The sequence below is a fragment of the Bombus vosnesenskii genome, unplaced genomic scaffold, assembly GCF_011952255.1.
Source record: "Bombus vosnesenskii isolate JDL3184/JDL3185 unplaced genomic scaffold, Bvos_JDL3184-5_v1.1 scf7180000013336, whole genome shotgun sequence".
NCBI classification, from domain to species: Eukaryota; Metazoa; Arthropoda; class Insecta; order Hymenoptera; family Apidae; genus Bombus; species Bombus vosnesenskii.
In genome coordinates, this window is record NW_022882974.1 from 361,567 (window position 1) to 383,898 (window position 22,332).

The 22,332-nt window shown below is 32.3% G+C and overlaps 1 protein-coding gene across 8 annotated transcripts in view; it reads right to left on the reverse strand.

Annotated features, from left to right (window-relative positions):
• Positions 1–5,907: 5,907 nt before the first annotated feature.
• The window catches only part of LOC117235988 (trafficking kinesin-binding protein milt), a 101,642-nt gene continuing 85,217 nt past the window's right edge, over positions 5,908–22,332 (reverse strand). For 5 of the 8 annotated variants that reach the window (XM_033498552.1, XM_033498551.1, XM_033498553.1 and 2 more), the window contains 9 exons: positions 15,618–15,694; positions 12,496–12,871; positions 12,133–12,368; positions 11,758–11,948; positions 11,439–11,663; positions 10,976–11,313; positions 10,348–10,701; positions 10,022–10,221; positions 5,908–8,835 (listed from right to left, as the gene is read on the reverse strand). In XM_033498552.1, coding sequence (XP_033354443.1) covers positions 8,350–8,835; positions 10,022–10,221; positions 10,348–10,701; positions 10,976–11,313; positions 11,439–11,663; positions 11,758–11,948; positions 12,133–12,368; positions 12,496–12,871; positions 15,618–15,694 — 2,483 coding nt within the window. In that variant the 3' untranslated portion in view covers positions 5,908–8,349. Of the gene's footprint in view, positions 8,836–10,021; positions 10,222–10,347; positions 10,702–10,975; positions 11,314–11,438; positions 11,664–11,757; positions 11,949–12,132; positions 12,369–12,495; positions 12,872–15,617; positions 15,695–20,867; positions 20,891–22,332 lie in introns of those variants that run through there. The other 3 variants (XM_033498548.1, XM_033498549.1, XM_033498555.1) reach the window with 2 other exon arrangements.

Sequence of the window (22,332 nt, forward strand, 5' to 3'; positions counted from 1 at the left end):
CGGTACAGAAACCGTTGCAAAGTTTGTTGTTGAGTCCCGCTAGAAATTAAAAAATGCAATTGTACGCGAATGGGGGATACGTTAAGTCAAAATTATATTCAGAAACTATATAAATCGATATTAAATCGTACAATAGAAGTAATAGAAAATAAAGGGGGATGTACCCATTATTAAATAAGTATGTATGTTTGATAAGTAATTATTGTTAGTTACAATTTATGTTAATTATTATTTTCTTATTGTATATGTGCTATCATTTCGTTCTTAAAATAAAACAATTTTTTTTGTTAGACACTGAACCTCATAATATTTTTAATTATTTTTAACGAACCGCATATTTTGAGCTCGTAATGTTTTGATATTATACGTTACAGGCGAAAAGCTTTGTGAGTGAAGAAGGATCTTCGAATAATGAAGACGAAAACTTCTTAAAATTACGTCATAACAAGGAAATGATGGTATTCTTCCTAGTTCTGACTCCGAGGATGAAAGGACGAGCATTCCAAGCTCATCCCAAAATGTAATGGGTGAAATTGAAATTGCTGATCTAGGGGTAGGATGTCTAACTAGACCTTTTGAATTGATAATTGAGAGACACATAATGGAATATTGCACTAAAACCGAGACCTATCGAGTTTTTAAAAAGAACTGGATAATCACAAATGCTGAGTTATGTAATTTTCTAAAAATTATATATGGCTGGGACACAAATGAAGCGAGATCGTTAGAAGTTTCCGGCAGATCACATAAATTTATTCACATAAATTCGCGCTGGTATTCGAAATATAAGACATATTTATAAGTAGTAACCAGCCTTGTTATAATCTACAAAATACCTCAATGAATTAATTATTTTCAACGGAAGCCCGATACATGTTTACGCAATATATGCTGAATAAACTTCATAAATTTGGCATTAAGTTTTGGTTATCAGTTGGAAACCAAACAAAATATATTTTAGATCGTTCGATTGATTTAGAAACTCGATGCTCAAAGAAAAAACGCACAAAATGACTTTGTTTTCCTCACATTTATATAAATCAGAAAACTGTACGCTTACTGTGTATAAAAGTAAACCTAACGTAAAAGTTCTCATTGTAAGCACCAAACATACAGATGTATAAGTAGAAGACAATTATGAACGTGTTCCACAAACCATCACTTTTTATAATAAAACAAAGTTTGGTGTGGACGTGGTCGACCAGATGGCACGCAAGTATAATGTAAAAGCAGGGAGTTTCAAATGGCCTCTTCAAATATTTTTCAATATTTTAGATTTGGCGACGATAAGCGTGTGGATATTACGTAAAGATATCATGAGAACAAGGGGAACATTTGTCAAAGATCAAACGCTTCATTTCATTTCAATTCTAATTTTTTCATTTCAAGGTCAGAAGTGCGAAAAAGCTTCCAAGTGGGCAACTGCAAAAACAAGAAGCAATAATTGTTATATATATTGCAAAAAGATCATATGGAGAAAATGCACAAACAAAATTCAGTATATTTGTAAAAAATGTACTCAATAAATATGATTACCCTATATCGTTAATATTATTGTCATCATTTCCATGATAATTTAGAGAAAAAGACTTTTTACTTACTAATAATTTATTTAAATGTAAAGCCTAATATTATTCAATTCAGACTCAATTTGGATAAATCGATTTAAAAATAAAATGTGTGTTTTTGTTCACCCGTTCGTTTACCCGAAACGTCCGTAAACCTAGTGTTAAGTAAATGTAAAAAAGAATTTTAAATGACAAATTCATGCTCCATTTACGTTAGTATGAAGTACATTCGCGAAAGCAATAAAAATAAATAGTTTATAAACATATGTAATCTTTCCCTTTTGAAGAGAAGCTTTTCTTTCCTGAAAGTTTCACTGTGCACATGTGCTGGAGTTGCTCGTTGATAGTATCGAAACATGTTCAGAGAATAAAGGATTCATTTTAGCGTTGACGACTGTAGTGATATCCGCAGTAAGTTTACATTTCGAACCAAATGTTCAACTACAATTTGTGAGGCAGCCTCTCAGTAACTGTCGCATTGTCTGAATTCATAAAGAACGATCACTGACTTAAAAAATATCATTTTCTACTGTACCATGCCATTAAACACAAAGAGTTTGCTTTCGTTTCCAACTATATAGACGTATAGACTAATATAAACTAACCTCTCTATTAGTATATCTGTAACTAGTATCAAGAATTCGATATGTATTATTAAAAAAATCTTTTAAAACTCAATATCTCATCATAATATACAATATATATTCCAATAATTTATAAGAGATACAAAAACACTAATGGATAAAAGGAATTATAAACCACAGACAAGGTTCTGTACCTCGACATAATGCATAAACACGGCATATTGAATTGAAATATATTTTTATCAAATACTTATGATTATAATGTATGTTTTACAATTATAATTGTAAAACATGGTAGATCGAAATAGATCGATGCGCCTTATTGCAGACAACCAACATCGTCCGATCACTAAGAGCTATATCTCTTTCGTTAAAGTTGCCATGCCTGTATATACGATCGTGATCAATACTGGCGCATACACGATCGCGAACGCGCAACTATGGGAAAAATTCACTGTAGTAATAAGAACAATTTTTGACGAATATTTCGGAAACTAAACGAGTCTACCTCTTAATTGTATAAGAAAATATTATTCAAAATGTCCTGCAAAATGCTTTACAACATATCCAAAAATCATCGAGATGGGAGGATAGTTAGCATCTCTACAGTTTCCCCGTTTTTACTAACATGTGTTAATGTAATATGTAGCAAGAATAATTAACAATTTATACTCATGCTAGTATCACAATTTATTCAGTCTGCATTGCTTACTACGTACAAGTAGATACAAATATAACCTAACTTAGAGATTTTTAAATTGCACATTTGTTTTGTTACTGGTAGTTTATTCTATGTTAATTTTAGCTTAACCTGTCTTGACGTTGTTTTAACCGTATAATTTTGTTTATATTTCGTCATTTTAATATTGTTTTTTTTATTGTGAGAACAATGTGTGATTTTGTTTGTGTGTAACTGCATGTATCTTTGTTGTGGCTTTTGTTTGTGTGTGATTATCTAAACACTGTCATTCTTTAGTTACTGATATTTTGCTATATGTACCTCAAATCCATAGTTGTATTTATACGATCAATATCTTAATTTTTAATGATGTTTGTGTTTAGAAATTGCAGGAGAGGTCCCATCTTTTGTGGAGAAATGAATCTTGATTCTTTTTATTTCCTAATCATTTAATTTCGGTTGATTGCATAAAGTGAGTATCTCTATAAGATGTGGTTTACATCCTGGATATCTTTTTCTCATTCACATGTGCTATTTTGATTGAATTTTGATTGATAATTCCTATGTTTACTAAGTAGGCTGCTAGGCTATGTTGATTCCTTTCATATCGCGGGGATTTGCTGGATATCTTTATTGATGAGTTCACTAGCAGGTCCTAGACGAAACACTCTTTTTCGTCTTCCTTCCTGCACATCCTTTCTTCTCTCACTCTTGTTTCAAAATCTCACAAGAAATCCTATTAACTGAATGACAAATCATAGATGCTGGGGACAAATACGTAGACTGCTATTATGAAAACGACTTGGTTATATGAACCAACTTGTCCTCCAACAGATTCATATAAACGAAATTTTACTGTAAACTTTACTTGCAAAATTACTTATTATGTACGAAAAAACCATTTCATATAAAATTCGAATGTATTACGTGTTACGTGTCGTCCTTAACCCCTTGGTCTACACGTTATTTGCCGACCACGCGCCATTCATCTGTTTAGCCGTGTACCCGAACTGGCGTAAGATGTATACTTCTTATAACATGTATATTTAAGGGCTACAAAAGTAATCGTGAAATAATAAACAACGTTTGAGGACAAATAGTGTTTTTAATAGTGTTTTAAGTTTAATAGTGCTTTAATAGTGTTTTTAGACTCGTGGTTTTCGCTTATGCCACAAATTCTTTACCATGTGTCAGACTCGTGGGTTCCGTTTTGGCACAAATTCTTTACCACGTGTCAGACTCGTGGGTTCCGTTTATGGCACAAATTCTTTACCACGAGTCTTACTCGTGGTTTTTGCTTACGGCACAAATCCCTTACCACGAGTCTCGCTCGTGGTTATAGGTCAAAGGGTTAAATGTTGGTGATCAATTTTGGATCTCGCACGGAGTAATCGTACATACGACCACACCTTTAGCAACAGTACAGCGTGACAATTTCTGCTCATAGATTGAAGTACGCGCATTTTTGCACGTGCGTCCTGAGTGGCATGAAGGTTAGGCGGGTTGCAGTGAGCGCACCGTCACCTGTTTCGTCCTCGACTTGCCCGTCCAGGAATGTGTAAATTCGACAATTACAGTATCGTGTTGCGAGGTGAGTCTGATAGGTTTCAAATAGGGGATTTTCCCGTGCGTCCAGCAGATAGGTAGATAGGAGAGCAATTAAGGAGAAAAGTGTCGGTAAATTAATTAAGTCGTGACCGTCGGTAACGCGAATTCACAAATTTCTTGCTACGAGTCGCGGATGTTTGTAATAAGTCGCGCGTGTATGGCACATATCTGTAAAAAGTAGAAAGATAATAGGCCGGAATTCGTGAGATAGTGTGGTGCTTCGTCCAGTGGTTATAAAGCTCGAGTAGGGTGTAAGTACAATTGTGCGTTAACTTAGGACGCGGGTTGAGACAGCGATCTTTTAACGTAACTTTTGCGGCTAGCGATATTACGAGACCGAGAGGAGTGTGTGAATGTGAGTGCATAGCACGGTAACGATGAACGAACGAGCGTCTAGAGTGAGTCGTCCTTATCAATTATTATATTTCTCTTTTCTTTCCTTTGGTATCATAAATAAAAGTGTATTATTGTTTGTGGAATTCAATATCCTTTTCTCTTCTTCACTATGCCTCTTTTACACCTTTCAGGTAATCTAGAGTGGTCAGAACCTGTATAGATCCGATAAAGATCGGATTCACGTTAAAAATGAAGCTCGGTGCTTCTCGCTCGAGTATTCAGCCGTGTGGCGTGCTCGCTACCATAATTGCTCGTGCTCGCATGTCACATTAGAGGACATATAAAGGACATATGAATCTAATTCGCAATAAAAATTTTGGACCAAATATGAGCATCATAATTCTTACTCGTGGAATCTAATTCAGTAATTAAGATCGGGACAAAATTGTATATATTAGGTTGACCGAAAAGTGTCTTTCTTTTACAGACCCGTCTTTTACAACAATGCATCTTTACACAAACATGAAATCTAATCTGTTGAACGTTATGATTTTTATTTTGATAGAATAAAATGGATCGTACGTAATTCGATAAAATAATATAAAACGGAAAATGTTGTGCATCTATTATTTTCTTATAAAACGAAAGAAACTTTTCGGACGAGCTAATATCAAAACAGTGTAAGACTTTTTTCAATTTAATTTATTAATCTGTATTCCTCTATGTACAAGACTGCGCCTGCTAAATAATCCTTTCTATGATACAAGGTAGAGGTAATTCATTGGGTGAAATTGCATCTCATTGTCAAACTCACTCAATACATTGCAATCAATTTTTTTAACCATAATAGATTAAAAAAAGAGAGACAAAACGAAAGAACAATTCAGATTATTATTTACAAAAATAATTGATCAATTATTGATCGATTAATTATTGGACAATTCATCTCCGCATTTTTACAAAGGGAAAGAAATATAAATTCAAGATAGTCATTCTTTCTTTGTACTGCTTTCAATCAATATAATGAACACAACCTGTGAATTAGGCAATAGTTAATTCATTATTAATTATGTACAAGTAATTATTATCGAATAAAGAATTAATGAAGGGATATAAAAATTTTTCGTGGTTATTTCATAATGACAACCCATCAATTAATCGACAAATACGGAATGACTAATTAATTAATCATCGGTACTAATTGTAAGGTCTTTTTGTTAAAGACCGACAGTAGTGACACAATTAACTAATTAATCTTAGATATAATTGATCAATTAACGATAAAATTTCTTAAGCTAATTAAACGAAATTGATACTATTTAAAGCACCTGAAAAATTCTGCTCTTAAAAATTGTGCTCCGCTTAGAAAATTCACTGCGACTTTTACTCTTTTTTTTAAATAGTAATTAGTGTGATCATATTTACTTGTCGCAATCTGAATCATTATGTTATAAATTAATTTTGTTTTATCATGTTATTATATATGAAGTCATTTATATTCTTTTACGTGCATTATTGACCTTGCATTTTTTTGGTAACTGTCTCGTTTTTTCTCTTTTTTGGACACTTTGGCATAAAAGATAAATAAATATATCAAAGTGACGCGGCTGAAATGAATCAATTTTGATTCAAATAATCTTTAAAATGAAAAATATTACTCTAACTAAAAAGAATAATGCACAATATTAAAAAAAATTTCACATAAAAAATATGTTTCGACTATTTCAATGGTAACAAGAAATGTCATTACTGATAAAAATCGCATTGAGTAATGTAACATTTCGTATTACATGATTGCAACGTTCTAAGTCATTTTAAGTATTAACTACAATATGCTATTATTCTCTATACAATGTAAATTAATTCACATAATACACCTCCCTAATACCCATTTGATTTTCATATATGTGTAAATTAATAATTTCAAATTACTTTTTTTTCGCACGCGCCTCTACATTGATATTCACATAACAATAGATACCAAAAATAATCATTTACAAGTTTTTGGTTTGTTCTTCGATTAAGTAAGATTTTTCTTTTTCACATATGAATTAGTTATGTACAACAAATCATTTAAAAATTAATCTAATAAACGTAAAATAGCTGCTGTGTAAAATTAAAATATGGAGGTTCTCAATTATTTTCGTAATTACAATATGTCGGAGCGTTGATAAAATGATCATTTAAAAGCTTTAAATTAAATATTTCTATAGTCAAATATAATACTGTAATTTTAGGAATACGTTACATCGTTTTTCATGTAATACCTTTCCATGCAAATATTTAAAAATATTGAGTTATAAATTTATAGTCTAAACAAATAATATTTCAAATATTTCTCAATATTCACACAGAAGAAAGATATGGTATCAAAAGTGAAACTTAAAAAGAAGAGCGAAAAAAATAGCTAATGTAGGAATGTTAAGTTAATTTAAATAGTACTGGCCAGCGATGCGATACTTCACAATATTTCACAGAAATTGAAAATAAGGATATTGTCAATTAGTGTCGAACAATAACATTATAGTGCGTACAAAAGAAGAATAATATTAAGTAACATCAGATTCTCAAGCTTGACACTAAATATGTATCTTTATAATGTAAACGTACGTATTATTCTGTTCTGTATAAAATAGTACTATAAAATAAAAACATATTCAATTTACTTCCAATTTTAATCCTTTGTGCTCGAGAGGCGACTTTCGGTCGCCACGGATTTTCGTGCGGCAACTCGAGTGACGAGTGAGAGGCGACAGTCGTAAATACGACTTAGCTCTTTATATTCTTTGTTAGGAAGTATAAAGTATTACACTTTAAAATGGAGATAAAATATTTAAGCCTAAATCCCTCCAAAACTATAATTCTATCAACGTCTCCGATGTTAATTCGGATTTGACGATCATGGCAAAAGTGTTATAATTTAGAAGTACTAAAAAATGATTTTCAGAAGTGAAATTAGTTCAAATGAAGATGAACTTGATTTTGAGCTATTGAGAAATGAGATCAATTGTACTCAAGAATGCACGAGTACGATACATACATAAAGTACGATACAAAGAAATACAGAAATTAATTATTACAAAATCATATTTTCAAAGATGTAAATATATATATATATATTATTAGAATATAATGTTTTCGTACGTCAATTAGTGTATAAAATCATTTTACACTAGCAGTACACTAGCACGTGTAACGTATGCGCTAAATCATCTCGAATTGCTACTTCGCCCGACTGAAAAAGTCGTCGAGCGCAAAGATTTAATATTAGGACACATAATTAATGGTACGTAAGCTTGTGTATGATATTTAACTTCGTTCCTTTTTCTTTTTTCTTTCTTTTTTTTTGGTACATTAAAAAATTAAATTTTGTATTCTCTTTAGCTACATCGTGAACTGTCTGTGAATAAAATAGAGATTTTTATCGACATTTTTTGATAAAACAACTGTGATACAGATGAAATGAAGTAAATTGTTCATTTTATCACCGCTCCGACAATCGTATATTACGTTCTGTTAAAAACTTATCTGGCTTTTCCTTTATAATTTAGTCAATACTCAATAAACAGTGGTTTCAAAGTAATCCACCCTTTCGTCCAAACAGCAGCGAGCTAATACTTCCCAAAGCGGATTGCGTAGGAGGAGTTTCTTTTGCAGACGTAACAGGGGCTGCAGCAGATGTAACCACCTGTCCGAGATCAGATCTCATAGCCCTAGTACTAGTTCTTCTTTGTCTAGATTCTCTGTTTGGTATAGACTCGTCTTGTTTTTTATCAATTATATTTCGTTTTGTCGTCAAGGAATCACTAGCAGTGGAAGAAGGTGAAAGTTTCTCTTGATTCCCACTCATGGAGTTTCTCAGGAAAGTTAACTGAGCCATGGGGCTTACACTACCATGCCTGGCATATAAAGAACCTTGTAACACTAATGGGGAGAAAGATGAACCATATGTTGAAGCCATTATTGTGTCAATGCCTATTCTTTCAAGTTTCTCAACCAAACGGATACTGGTAAGAGCTTTTTTATCTGATCTGGATAATTCGGGTCGTTTTCTCTTTGCCTGCTGGAAAATACAAGAAATATTAGCATAAATCAAATTCATAAAATAATATATAATAAAGATAAAGATAAAATATATAATAAAGACATATAATAAAGATAATAAAGAGAATAAAATGTGTTTAATATAAAGAAATAGTAACAATTTCCCATTCTAATACCTTATTTTTTTAAGGTTAAATACTTCTAAAACTATTTGATTAAGGAATAAGTAATTTTTGAATATTAAATTAATTCATCTTATATGTTATAGAAACAATTCTCTTAAACGTTTCTAATTTCTTTTTTCAATATTTAATCATTCATCAAATTTAAAATAAATTAATAATGTCCTTTCTAATGTAAATTCCTTTTATTTTCAGGAAACAATCCACTATAATAATTTGTTACACTTTTGTATTTAAATACCTAATTTTTAATTAGCAAGTGATTGTTAACGATCAATTAAAGATCTGAATTTGAATTATAAATAAGAGAATTATCATTTATATATTAATAAACAGAATATGCTTTCTATTCTCAACAACAAAACAGTAATATTATTTCTAATAATATAATTGAACTAATAATTCCTCATTTTTATGACAATTGTTCGTCAATATGTGAAGGAAAATTTATTTAGTTCAATATCGAGAAAATTCTATTGGCATTCCACACTTTTCAATATTCACATAAATATGTGAAATGATGTCATGATTAAGATCAGAGTTCTTCAACTAATCGGAATTACTTATTAATGTCGTAATCTTTTACATGGAACATGTATAAAGATGAGATTTATTATATTATAGTGGTATTATGCACGATTTGGTAAGATTTTTATTCAAGAAACGTTATTACGTATGAAAATTAACCAGTATTTTCTTCTTGCTTCATTATTTTATCAAATTTTAATTAATAGATCGCTCATGTTTAAGGGAAATTTTTACTCTTTAAACATACGTATCATTTAAAAGATACATATTGAATGTTGAATGTTTTACAATGCTTATCAAAATTAGAAAAAGTCAATTAGATGTATTTTATAAAATTATTATTTTTATGTATTTTATAGAAATATATGTTGTGCGTAATGCGAGCTATCAATACAACATATCCGAACTTCATTATCAAATCATATTGAATATAACTGTAATTTTGTCACATTAAAACTCCAAATGTCTTTGCTTATAAATGTTTATACATACCTGAGTTTCTCCACCGAATGTTCTCTTTAACAATTCAGCTCCACTGGATAATAACCCTAAAGAAAGTCCACCTTCTGGAGTTGGTGTACTAGATCGACTATCTGGAGGACTAGCATCAGGACTATTGCAAGGTGTTGCAGTGGGCGTATAATTCCTCTCTCCACTCGGCGTTAATGAAGAAGGTGATGCAGCTTTTATACCTATTTGAATATGTTGATTAAATTAAGTTACTAAATTTTTTTACTAGCGAGTTTTCCTAATAACTAAACTAGATTCTAATAGAAAATATATCTTGTATTATTTAAGAGGTATTTTTTGTAAAATACCTCTTTCGTTTAACATTTTTGCAAGACCAAGGGTTGTTGAAAATGTTGAAGTTGAAGTTGAATTTTTTCTGCTTAACGTGCTTGGAGTACTCATACCAGAATTTAAACCACTACTAGGTGCTGTTTCGCCAGTACTATCCACAATACTTGGAGTGACATTTCTGTGATCATCAGGATGAAGAACAGTACTATTGGTGAATGTATATATGGAACCTGTATCTTGAAAAATTTTTCCAGGGTTACTATATTCTTCATCTTCTTCAAGATCGCTTAAAGTGAAAGTAACTAGGCCTAAATCCTCCAGGCCTCGACCTCCTCTTGTTTTTACTCCTGGCCGTTCTTCTAAAAGACAACCTAAGAAATAAAACAGTGATTTAATTAAATATTTTTATATTCACATTCTGTGATAGTTTCATTTCTCAAGAAGTGCAATTTAATTATATACAATAACGTAGTAGATAAAATACTGGTAAATATAATATTTCTCATTGTATTCTTGCAAGAGATAAAGCTATTTTATGTATATTATCTATAACTATTACAATATATTATACATATACTGTTATCAAAATATATTAATAAAATATATTTTTTAAAATAATTTTAACAGAGGATCATACAACATTACCTAGTGTAGGTGTAGCTAATCGAGTCCAATGATGTAAAGTTTGAGAACCTTCAATAGGTTTCACTATTTGTAACTTCTCAGGAACTCTCCAAGTATTTCCACCATAGCCACTTAAATTTCCACTACTTCCCGTAGACATAATACTGTCTGGAGTTCTACAACCATGAGGTGCGGAAGTGGAAGGTGAATGCATTCCAGCCTCATAGTCATAACTATATCCTGTTCCAGTGCTGAGACAAGCACGTCTTGTAAGAACTTCTGCAGGTGTTAATCTACGGAGTGCTACTTCCAAATCTGCTGCACCAGGAGCACCTGGCACTCCTACTTTTTGTGGACCTCTAAGATTTTTAGAACATATTTACTAATTTGTTTTATAAATTAGTAATAAAGGAAATGATTATTAGCAAAATTGAAAACTTCTTATTTTACATATTGTTAAAAAGGCTAATAAATATAAACTTACGGATAATCTTCAAACTCTTCTGAATCGCTATGTGCAATGGAATCCACACCAGGAACTGATGCCACAGGTCGAGGCTGACCACAACTCATTCGTGGTCCAGTAGAACTGCTTGATAGAGTTGATACTGTCATTGAACCTATTCGTGGGAATTGATTTGCATCAGCTGGATAAGATGTATTTCTTGATGCGCTCCTCACTGTTTCAAAAACTTTCTTATATGTTGGTCTGTGTCCAATATCAAAAATATAAATTAATACTTTTCTTGAATGAATGATAGCAAAATGAAAAATGTGAATGTGAAATGAAACAAAACACATACATCCTATCTGCAATGATGCCAGAATCCAAACTGAATTCAGAATAAAGCGATGATTCCAATTCTGAAGCGATAGAGTCTGCTTGTGGAACAGCACCCAACGAAGGAAACAAAGAGCCTCCCCTAACAGTTGGCATACCTCTGTGTCTTTGTTTTCGTAATTGTTCTTGAGTTTCCGTCAATAAATTTATCACCTTATAGCATAAAACATTTAACAAAAATGTATTACTGCTTAAAATACTTTAATATCATTTAAGAGTATCATCTAGACTAATTCTATTTAATTTAAAAATATTCTTTAAACTTATTCTCCTAGTATAAGAAAAGAGATAGTCAGTGAACAGTAGTATGGTAATATAAAACTGTCTGAGAATATACCTCAGCATATCGTTCTTTGAATTCAGCCAACTCGTTCGCTAGAGTGTTTTGATTATCCTTGGTGATGTGCAAAGTAGTGCTCATTTCATCATGCTCAGCCATCAACTGCGCCAATCTCAGTTCTGTTTTAGCTAGTTTTGCTGTCAAATTGGTAATTTGTTCATGTTGCAATCGATTTTCTTCCTTCTGTTTATCAAGCTCATCCGATATTCCATTTACCTCCATATTTGCAGTTGCTACATACAAAATAATCTAATTACTAATAGAATTTTAAAATTCAATAAATACGAACTTTAAACATTCTTATGGAATTCACAAGTTTTTATCAAATGTCAAAATTTTAACAAAAATTTATCGACTAACCGAGTTGAGCGGCAATATCTTTGACAAGTTTTGCCTCTTGTTCCTCCGAATTGTCGGCATCGTGCATCAATTTCGCGAATTCAGTTCTTAATTGCTTATTTTCATCCTCGAGGCAGCTGATCTTTTTCTGCATCATGTCCAGGTTGATACTGCGAAGTCCGGTGGGCGAACCGGCTTCGGAACCTGATTCTTCGACATCATTTGTTAATATTTGGATTAATTCTGTCTTTTTTGCGAGTTCGTGAGTGAGTTGGGTAATATTTTCATTGGCTTCCTTTAAATCGGTCTCTAAACTGGTAACTGTGGCTTCGAGTTTTTGATTGTGCGATAGAAGTTCTTTACCGATACGTGCGGTTAGTTCCAAGTCCTTTTCTTTCTACAAATTAATTATTTACTTAACATTTAACGAACACGACAAATAATAATTCAACAATTTACAAGGCGTGATTAACATACCCGGATTGATTGCGTTAAAAGCAGTCTTTATTAGATATCGGTAAAAACAATTAATCCCTTTAAAATATTCCCTTTTTGAGGTTATACACTTATGCCAACGTTTCTGTCATTGATTTTCTAAACGAATCTTTGGAAATACTCCTCAGACGCGTTATTATATTCGTTCAATACATTTGAACATCGCACATTGCTTACTCCGTGAGGAATATTCTTTTAGCAACGTAGCGCAGTTCTATAGTTAAACAGTTACCTTATTCATCTGACATGACTTCCTGCAGTTTCTGGCTCTTTCCACAATTGAAAGTGTTACCAAAAGGACGAAGATTCGACGACATTGAGACGATAAAGGCGAATACAATGAAATATAAGAACAGCATTCCGAAAGATTAGAAAATCTTTAATGGGAGAATTTGGCATAAATATCTAACAAAGTTTGCCTTTAACATAACCATTTCGGGTATTTTTTCATCACATCTCGTATATATTATATACCTTAAATTGTAACTTAATAAGCTTTATTCTAATTTTGTCTTGTTCTACTATCTACAGAGAAATTTTTGCGACTAAGTATAAATTATACATCGTTAGAAGTGTGCGGAATCATGTTTAGACTTGGCTGAAACAAATTATATCTCTATTCTTCTAATATCCTATCTAGCATTTTTTCATTTTTTCAGTTATGTTGAAAAATTTCCACGTGTTTACGTTTTAGGTAAAGTTATACACGCTAATAGGAAATACTGAGTAGGTATTTCAAATTGAGTGAAGACCAAGATGACACAAACAAAATGATAAAACTTTGATTTTCTTCAGTTTCTGATTAAAAAAAAAAAACGAATGGTATGTGTCAGTACCTTTTGCAGCAACTGTACAAGGTGATTCATAAATGTATGTCCATACTTCAGGGGATGAATCTACACATTAAAATAACTTAAAAAAAAACGTCGTATGAACATGTCCTATGTAAGTACTTTTAGTTTTCGAGATATGGATTTCACACGTCTTAACATACGTTATTGCACTTTTACCTTTCAGCATCTAGAAAACTGTAACGAGCCAGCGAGAATAGAATACTGACTATCTGAAATTTGATTTCATTAATATTAATTGATATTGCTTAGCACATGTTGCACTCTGACTGAACAGCTTGCAAGTTGGTTACGATATGAACTTTGAATTTACTCACAAGACAACTAACAAAGTCAACTTCGACGAACATGTTATCTGTTTTGCTTTTATAATAAACAACAGACTTATTGGATGACAAACTTGATATTTGTTAGATTCCCAATGAATAGATTTGATACTTGCTAGAGTGATAGATGCTAAGTATAAGAGTTAGGATAAAAGATGGCGGACCAAACTATACTGTAGATTTTATAGAGTGACGAATCTCAGGAATGTTCTTCTTTTCAAGATTCGCGAAAATTCGAAGAATAGGCAATGCTGTTGGGAGTAACACGTGGATTGGAGAATTTGCAAGTTACTCGAACTTAGAGAGGTGGCGGAAAAGAACGATAATTGGTTACAGGAAAGTTCGTGAAAATGAACTCTGTCTACTGGTCATCCTCAGTTAGCGATTGACTTGGGTCGACGTGCGTGACGTCCGTGCAATCAGTTAACGGTTCACAAGTGATGAAATCATAAAGCATGTAGGTCTTGAAAACATATTGATTTGTAGAATATATTTTCTATAAATTTTTAGCCATCTGAGCCACAGCTGCAGAAGACAAACCCATTGGATTTATAATCCTATGTTTCCCAGAAGTAGGGAAAGGCTATTTTTCTACATAATTAAATCGAATTTATGAAAAAGAAGAATAATGCTTATAAAACAGGTTTAAATGTATTTTTCCCTCATTTTTAGTTTCTAACAATGGAAAACTACCAAACTACTACTAACCATCATTGTATGCAGAGCGTAACTCATAATGAGACGCATTTATAGGATAACGTCATCTTTACGAATACAATCATTTTTTCAATTTTTATGAAAAAAAGACAATGACTGGTTATGAATAACGGTTATAAATGATCAAAATATTTGTGGTTACTGATAATAATTATAGGTGATCAATCAATCAAATTAAAATCATTATAGGTGAGACTATTTTTTTCTTTCGTTTATCGATAACCAATGACCATTATCGATGACAGAAAAAAATTCTGTCACGAAAAATGATTAGCGACAACAAGCAACAAATTCTTTCATATATAATGACAATGGGCAAACAAAAAGAGTTTCTCTTACCGATATTGATCATCAGTAATTAAAAAAAAAAATTCTCTCACACACAATGGTTATCGATAATCAAAAACATTCTGTTCATTTATTTTATACTAATTCTTATGCTGCAACGTTTAGTCATTTTAGTTACAACTGTTTTGTTACTGTTAGTTACAACTGTTAGTTACAAGAGTCTTTGAACATTTTGTTTAGTCATTCCATATCTTGGAAATTAAAGTACGTAGGACACACGTTCACATAACGTTTTTTACTTATTTTAATACGTAAATCCATTTCCTGAAGCATGAACGTGCATTTCTGAATCACCTTGTATATTTATATGCCGAATTGAGTCTCGAGATCCCATTACAAATACGAGTTTGTAATCCCTGGATCCTGCACACCTCTATATATATTTTATATTAGCAGTCATATTTACCTCCTCCAGAAGCCTTGTAACTGCTTCTATGTCATTATAGGTCTTGGTCATTTGGCTCACCCGGTTGCTACATAAAACTGAAATGAGAAATAATCGTCTCTGCAATAGTTTATAAAAGAAATATCATTTAAGAGTAAATGATTAGAAAAAGTAGTATAATCTAATGTGGTATAATAGTACAACCAGCATATTATATAATAAAGAAGCAATAACTAAATAATGAAATAGAATAATTATACAAGCAATGCGAGTAATAAATCAAAAGGCAATAATAAGAAATTAATATATATATATATAATATTCTAGAAAAGCTAAATGCATTTGTAATGATACATTTGTTGTTTAAGTCATAGACAGTATAAACAGAAATTTAAATTTTGTGTATACCAAATACTTCCTGTTTATGAGTCAGTAAGAGTTATATGAGTTAGTGTTTCTATAAACATTTACAATGATATTCATTGTCTAATTTGATACACAGTGTAATCAAACATTAATATTTTGTGTACATCAAATTCTCCCTATTTGTGAATCAATAAAAGCCTGTTACACGAGTTAGAATTTCTTTGATCAATATTTTGTATATGAGACATAAATAACACTGCTACTTAAAATGTTATGTCACGAACAATAAGGTTAATTATATCACAAAAAGTGATTCCTGAAATTTAGTTTAGAATTTTAGATACATGGCTGACTATCCACACATGTATTTAAACATTGAGTTTAAATTTATTATTTTTGTTATTGGTGAATATACAAATATTTTATACGTATCCGACAATGCAAATGAATGAAAAATGCATTATGTTATTCGTAATAACTTTAATTACCCAAATATCTCCATTATTTTCAGTAACATATAAAATGTAATTAAAGAAAGCGTAGAATTTGTAGAAAACATTTTATGGTCAATAGTTCTCACAACTCTATTCTTTCTTCACTTTTTAATAAAACTGTAGATTTAATTATACGCTTTTGATTACCACAGTTTCTATGAAATTTTATTTCGCTGGTACGTGAACTTCTTTACTACCTCTAATTCTTTCTTTTCCTCCCATTTCCAACTCATTTCCTTAGCTCTGCCACTTTCATTTAAAAAAATCATAATCGCTTTTAATTACCCAAATGACAATTTACTTCTTTTTCTTCGATTTACTAAAATTCTTGAATTCAACATATATTTTTTATTAGACAATATAAATTAGACAATATCATCAATACTTGCAATTTACACAGCTCCTACATAATAAATAGCATTTTTCATTGAATCTCTTAGGTTTTAAGCAAATATTAAATCTTTTATTTTCGCTAGCCTGAAGTTCTTTTTTGTTGTTTTCAGCATAATGAACCTATTTAGTACAACTTTCCTTTTTTTGTTTCAGCAAAACTACTTTACATATCGTTATACACGTAGAAAACATAATACAGTAGATTCAAGATATGAATCTGTGCAAAAAACAGAAAAAAGAAACAGGGTATACATTGTTCATAAGAAAATGAAAAAAAGATGTTTGGCGTCAAGTTATTCAACGAGCTTACAACGATAAACCGAATATCGAACGATCGGAATGCTGACGTTCAGACGTGCTATTTTTGGAAATAGCTTCAGTAAAAAAATGCTGGAATCAATTATTCTAAGAGTCAAGAAGTAGAATCTGTTCTACCACAGCAACTTCTGTATCTCTGTAGAGCACGTGTACTGCTAGCATCTTCGTTCTTTATATTTTATTTTTTCACCTAAATCTTCCTTTGATTCGATGCAGAATTTTGACTTCGTTGATTCATTGAATTCAGTATGAATTTTCTAAAAAATTTCTTTGATCAATATTTCACATATGAGATAAATAACATATTTAAAATGCTATGTCACGATTACAATAAGATTAATTGTACCACAAAAAATGATTCCTAAAATCTCTTTTTGCATTTTCTCAAAAGACATCATTTCTTTTTTAATATAATATCCGTGAGATCTTAAAATTTACTGCGCTTTCAGCCCTCGTATCACTGTAACTTGAATTAGAATAAACTTAGTACTTTTCCTTTTCCTATTTCTTTTTTTTTATCCTGAAAAGTTGAAAAGATATGAGAAAAATTAATAATCAAACTTCATAGGATTGAGTTAACAAAAATATCATGTAACATACTTTTTGAGTTTGTCGGAAGGTCCACTACAATCGGAAGGTACAATACAATGAAAAAGACATATGATCCTATTTATGTTACCCAAGGTGACCTTGGTTTCGATATAGAAACAAAGTATTTTCGCAATTTTTTTTTGTCGCTTATAGTACACTCGACATTGTTAAAGTACGTAATAAAAGTTAATGTTTATTTAAATGGAAGCCAGTTATCAATAAATATCAAAGAAATTTCTAAAAAAAAGTGGTGGTTAAAAAAAATTTTTTTCTATCAGTAACCATATATAACCATAAAAAATATTTTTGACTTGTTTCATACTTTTTCATATCACTTTTCGACTTAATAACATATGTGTAAGTTCCACAATTCACTTACTTATGTTATCAATGAATATGTACTAATTAATATCAGTAATGCTGATAATAATTGACAGTAGTTGAATGTAACCAGAAATTATTTTTGTATATTTCAATAATGGTCGCCGATAACGATCATTGGTAATCAAGAACATTTCCAGTCATTTATATTGATATACTCGTAACCACAATTACATTTCCGTTATTGATAAGGATTGCCGACAATCAAGACAAAAATTTTCCGTTTATAATGCTTATTCATAACCACAATTATTTTATTAAAGATATTAACTTTTACACCACAACTTTACAAATTTGTCTTATAACATTTACGGTGTCTGATCATGAGTGCTATTCCTATTCGCAATTTAGCACCTGGTATTGTTTGATAAGAGAGCATGATCTTATCGAAAACAAATGGATCGGATCGATTTAAGAAAACTTTTAAAGAAATGGGTTCACAATAACAACGATAGCACGATATCGCGAAGAAAGAAGTTGCAATGATGCATTGTCTTCTCTGTAGCAAGCTACTCTCATCGCTTGAGAAATGAGAATACAAACACGATATTATAAAATTTAATGTAGTTACATAGCAGCGAATTGTTGTTATTTCTGTATTTAGAGGTAGGAGCATAATAGTTATTATTTTATTCTTTGGATAAATCAATCACACCGTTCTGAGTCGAAAAACCTTCATTGCACTTTTTACATGGACTAGGGATAAAACGAAAGAACATTTTAAACCTATCGATTAAATCTATCGATTGTAACTAGAACTATCTTCTAGTTACTATTTGTTGGAACTAGCGCATCTGCCTATGGATGGCGAGCGCGAACTCACGTTGCCATTTTCAACTCGAATATATTCACAAGAATATATGACACAATTTGATAATACATGAGTAATTATAAAATAATGGAAATATTGATTTTGGAACCAATTTGTCATTAAAAATATATTTTTTTCCTTTTAAACAAATAATTTCTCTTTTTAGACATCTACGAAGAATGTGTTCGTAATTGGTTTTATAGAGCTTTTTATGAACGCAAGGAGAAAGCGAATGAATAAGAAATTACCGAATTGCACTTGACTTTTTTTTATGAATCAGTTAACAGAAGAATCATGCTTTTCATTCTACTCTTATTTTACTTTCGAATAGCAAATTTCATTCAGTTGCATTAATTAGTCGGAAATATTCGCATCACGTTTGAAATAATATACTGTTTCAAAGTTTAAGCTATACAGTGAACAGATAATTAAGGCCGTCAATGAAATTCTTTTTCAAACTACAAAATATAATCACCAACATAAGAACCGATATATAGGGTGTCTCATTTTAACACCGTTTCATTCTCTATGTTTTTCTATCCGAAAATTTCATCACGAATCTTCTTTCGTTTATTTCTATAATATTCATTGCACAGACAGTATCAAATAATAGGTAAGCTGTTGTTTTTAAAAAGTGACGCATCATATTATTTATATAATTGGTAATAAACAGTTTACGAACGCTAAACTTTTACGTCACCAATATGTAGTGATAAAATGATACAGTTAACGAGATGTAACATGTGTAAGAGAATATTGTATTACCCTACTCTCTATATTGTGTGTTGTAAGTACAGGTATCCTCGTATAATATTACAACGTATATGACGACGTATTATACGATACAAGAAACAGTACAACAGGCGACAACAAAAAAGATAATATCAACGGTAGATTAAACGATTTCCAGGGGAGGTGTAAATAAATTTCACAGTGGTTGTTTATTATTATATATAATTGTTACATACCCTTCGTATTTATTGACAAAATATAATTTACAACTGAAGGGTCAATGGGAGAAAGGGGGAATGTCAAATCTAACGAATTTTGGGTTTAACATTTTTTGTTGCTATGTGTGCACTTTATTTGTGTCGCATTGCGAATTAAAATTTCCCCAGTTTTACAGTAGTTTCAAGAAATTCACTTGTACAGCGAGAAATGAATACTTTTCATTTCTTATAGTTTAACGTGCTACATATTACTCGAAGTTACAAGTAAAAGTTGCGAAAGATGTAGAATAAAATGAAAAATAAAAAGATGTAGTGATTTTGATGTGTGGAAAAATAAGGGCTGACGGAAATATGGGAAGAGATTGGAAGAATGTAAAAAGCAGACGCATCAAAATGGCGATGGACCCACATAGAGACACCCCTGACTATATTTTGAGATCGCGTAATTATGCAGAAAAGGGAGCCTAAATTACAATTTGTCGTTATATTATATTTTCCGAATATATTGTAGAAGATCCTGAGTAACGTATATTATACTTTGTCTAGACATGCAATGATCGTGGTTCAAAAGTTACAGCAAAAAAGAAAATAGCACTTGTTACGTTACGTTGACTCCAATATAAATGATTAAAAATGAAATCATAGCCGTATGCATTCGCATAGGGCCGCGATCCTAATAGTGGTAAGGTATATAGTTAGGCTAGGTTAGGTTAAATTAGATTCCATTGGCGGCTGGGGCCGAAGCACCCAGACGCATCACAGAATCTGACCTAACCTAACATTTAAACGACGATCGTTACACGCACGGTGTAATATATGAAGTATTTTTTCCGGTGGTTTGTGATTATTTTCTAATAGTTCTCTGACTAGATTGCATCGAAGCAGAAAGGGCATATATATATATATACTAATACCATCTCTAAAAGTTGTATTACTACTACAATCTCGTTAACGCACACGTACATACCTTTCTGACAACGATGTCTCTAGCTACAGTCAGAGGAACTACCAACTGACCGTCACAAAACACCGACAGGATGGAGGTGCTTTGGCGGAATACCTTATATATTACACGGTCTTATGTCTCGGACAAAGTGCATGTTACTCAAGACTAGGGATGCCACACGATTCCCTTCATTCGACGATAACATGATATCACGTTATCCCTACTGCCATTCTACAGCTACGTCGCTTGTGTCACGTGACATGAATTTCATCTCACGTTTCTCAGCGTCGCGTGTACCAATATTGTCCCCCACCCTTCCACTTATCTACGGCATGAGTCACGACGTCACTAGTTCACAGACTATACTACTTCCCCACTACCACAGGGATTCCTACCCTTAATTCCTTCGATCTGGTAACGCTGCTCAGGACCAGGGTTTCCGGAGGGGTTCCTCGCACGAGGAGAGGTCGTCAACCGCCACTTTCGATACAACCATAAAGGTAAAAACTCGCGTATTGGTCGAGAAGTCACATATACAAAGAAGATCATATTGCTACGTGACAGTGGCAGTAGTAGTAGAGGGATTAAGTGGTATAAGCGTGGAATTTTTCCTGGTTATTTTGCTTAGGACGGTTCCCTCTACAAAATATTCGAAATTCAACAAAACTGAACGAAACTGGGCATGCTAGTCACAAAAAGAACCAGCATATACATTCTGGCAATTGAAAGGATCGAGGAAGGCAGGTGCCCCAAGATATGCTCAACAAAGAAATAAAAAATATTCAGAATGGTTAGCCCTCGGAATGGGACAAGCAACTGCTTGGAGCCCTCAACAAGGTAGGAGATGGGGCGATGGGCAAGCTGCCATCGCCTGAGCAGGAGTACAAAGAGCTGGAAAATAAAAGATGAATTATGCAGGAAGATAGAGCGTGTTATTCGAGAAGATTGAAGCAGAGTCGGCATACTGCAGTGAATACCGGTTAAGGAAGAAAGAAGTGGCGGTCGAAAAGTACTGAATGAAAAATGGAATCGTAGGGGCAGTGGACAAAGACAAAGGTCAGGGCTACACGAGCGTTGGGCCGGTGCTGCGTTGCGTAGCTACATGCATGCACAACGCTAAATGTTCTACAAGGCTCACGCGTGTATGCGTGCGTTTCTACACGTAGGGTCGATCTAACACTCGTGTAGTCCCAGTCTTAAGTGCGAGAATGAAGGGGGGACAAGGCGGTATGCTGAGACAGAGAATCTCAAGCGTAGGTTGTGCGAGCTGGACGAAGAGAGTTTTCGTCACATGTAGCTATGCAACGGAATATAGGGAAGCGGGGCAAGGAGGCAGAGATTTGGATGCGGGACATGATGGGAAATGACGAATGAAAGGAGGATATGAATGATGTATTACAAGGAAGATTGGTAAGAGAGTTGAATATGTAGTATATATATGTATAATATATGTAGTGTATAGTAGAATATTTGAACAATTAGCAAG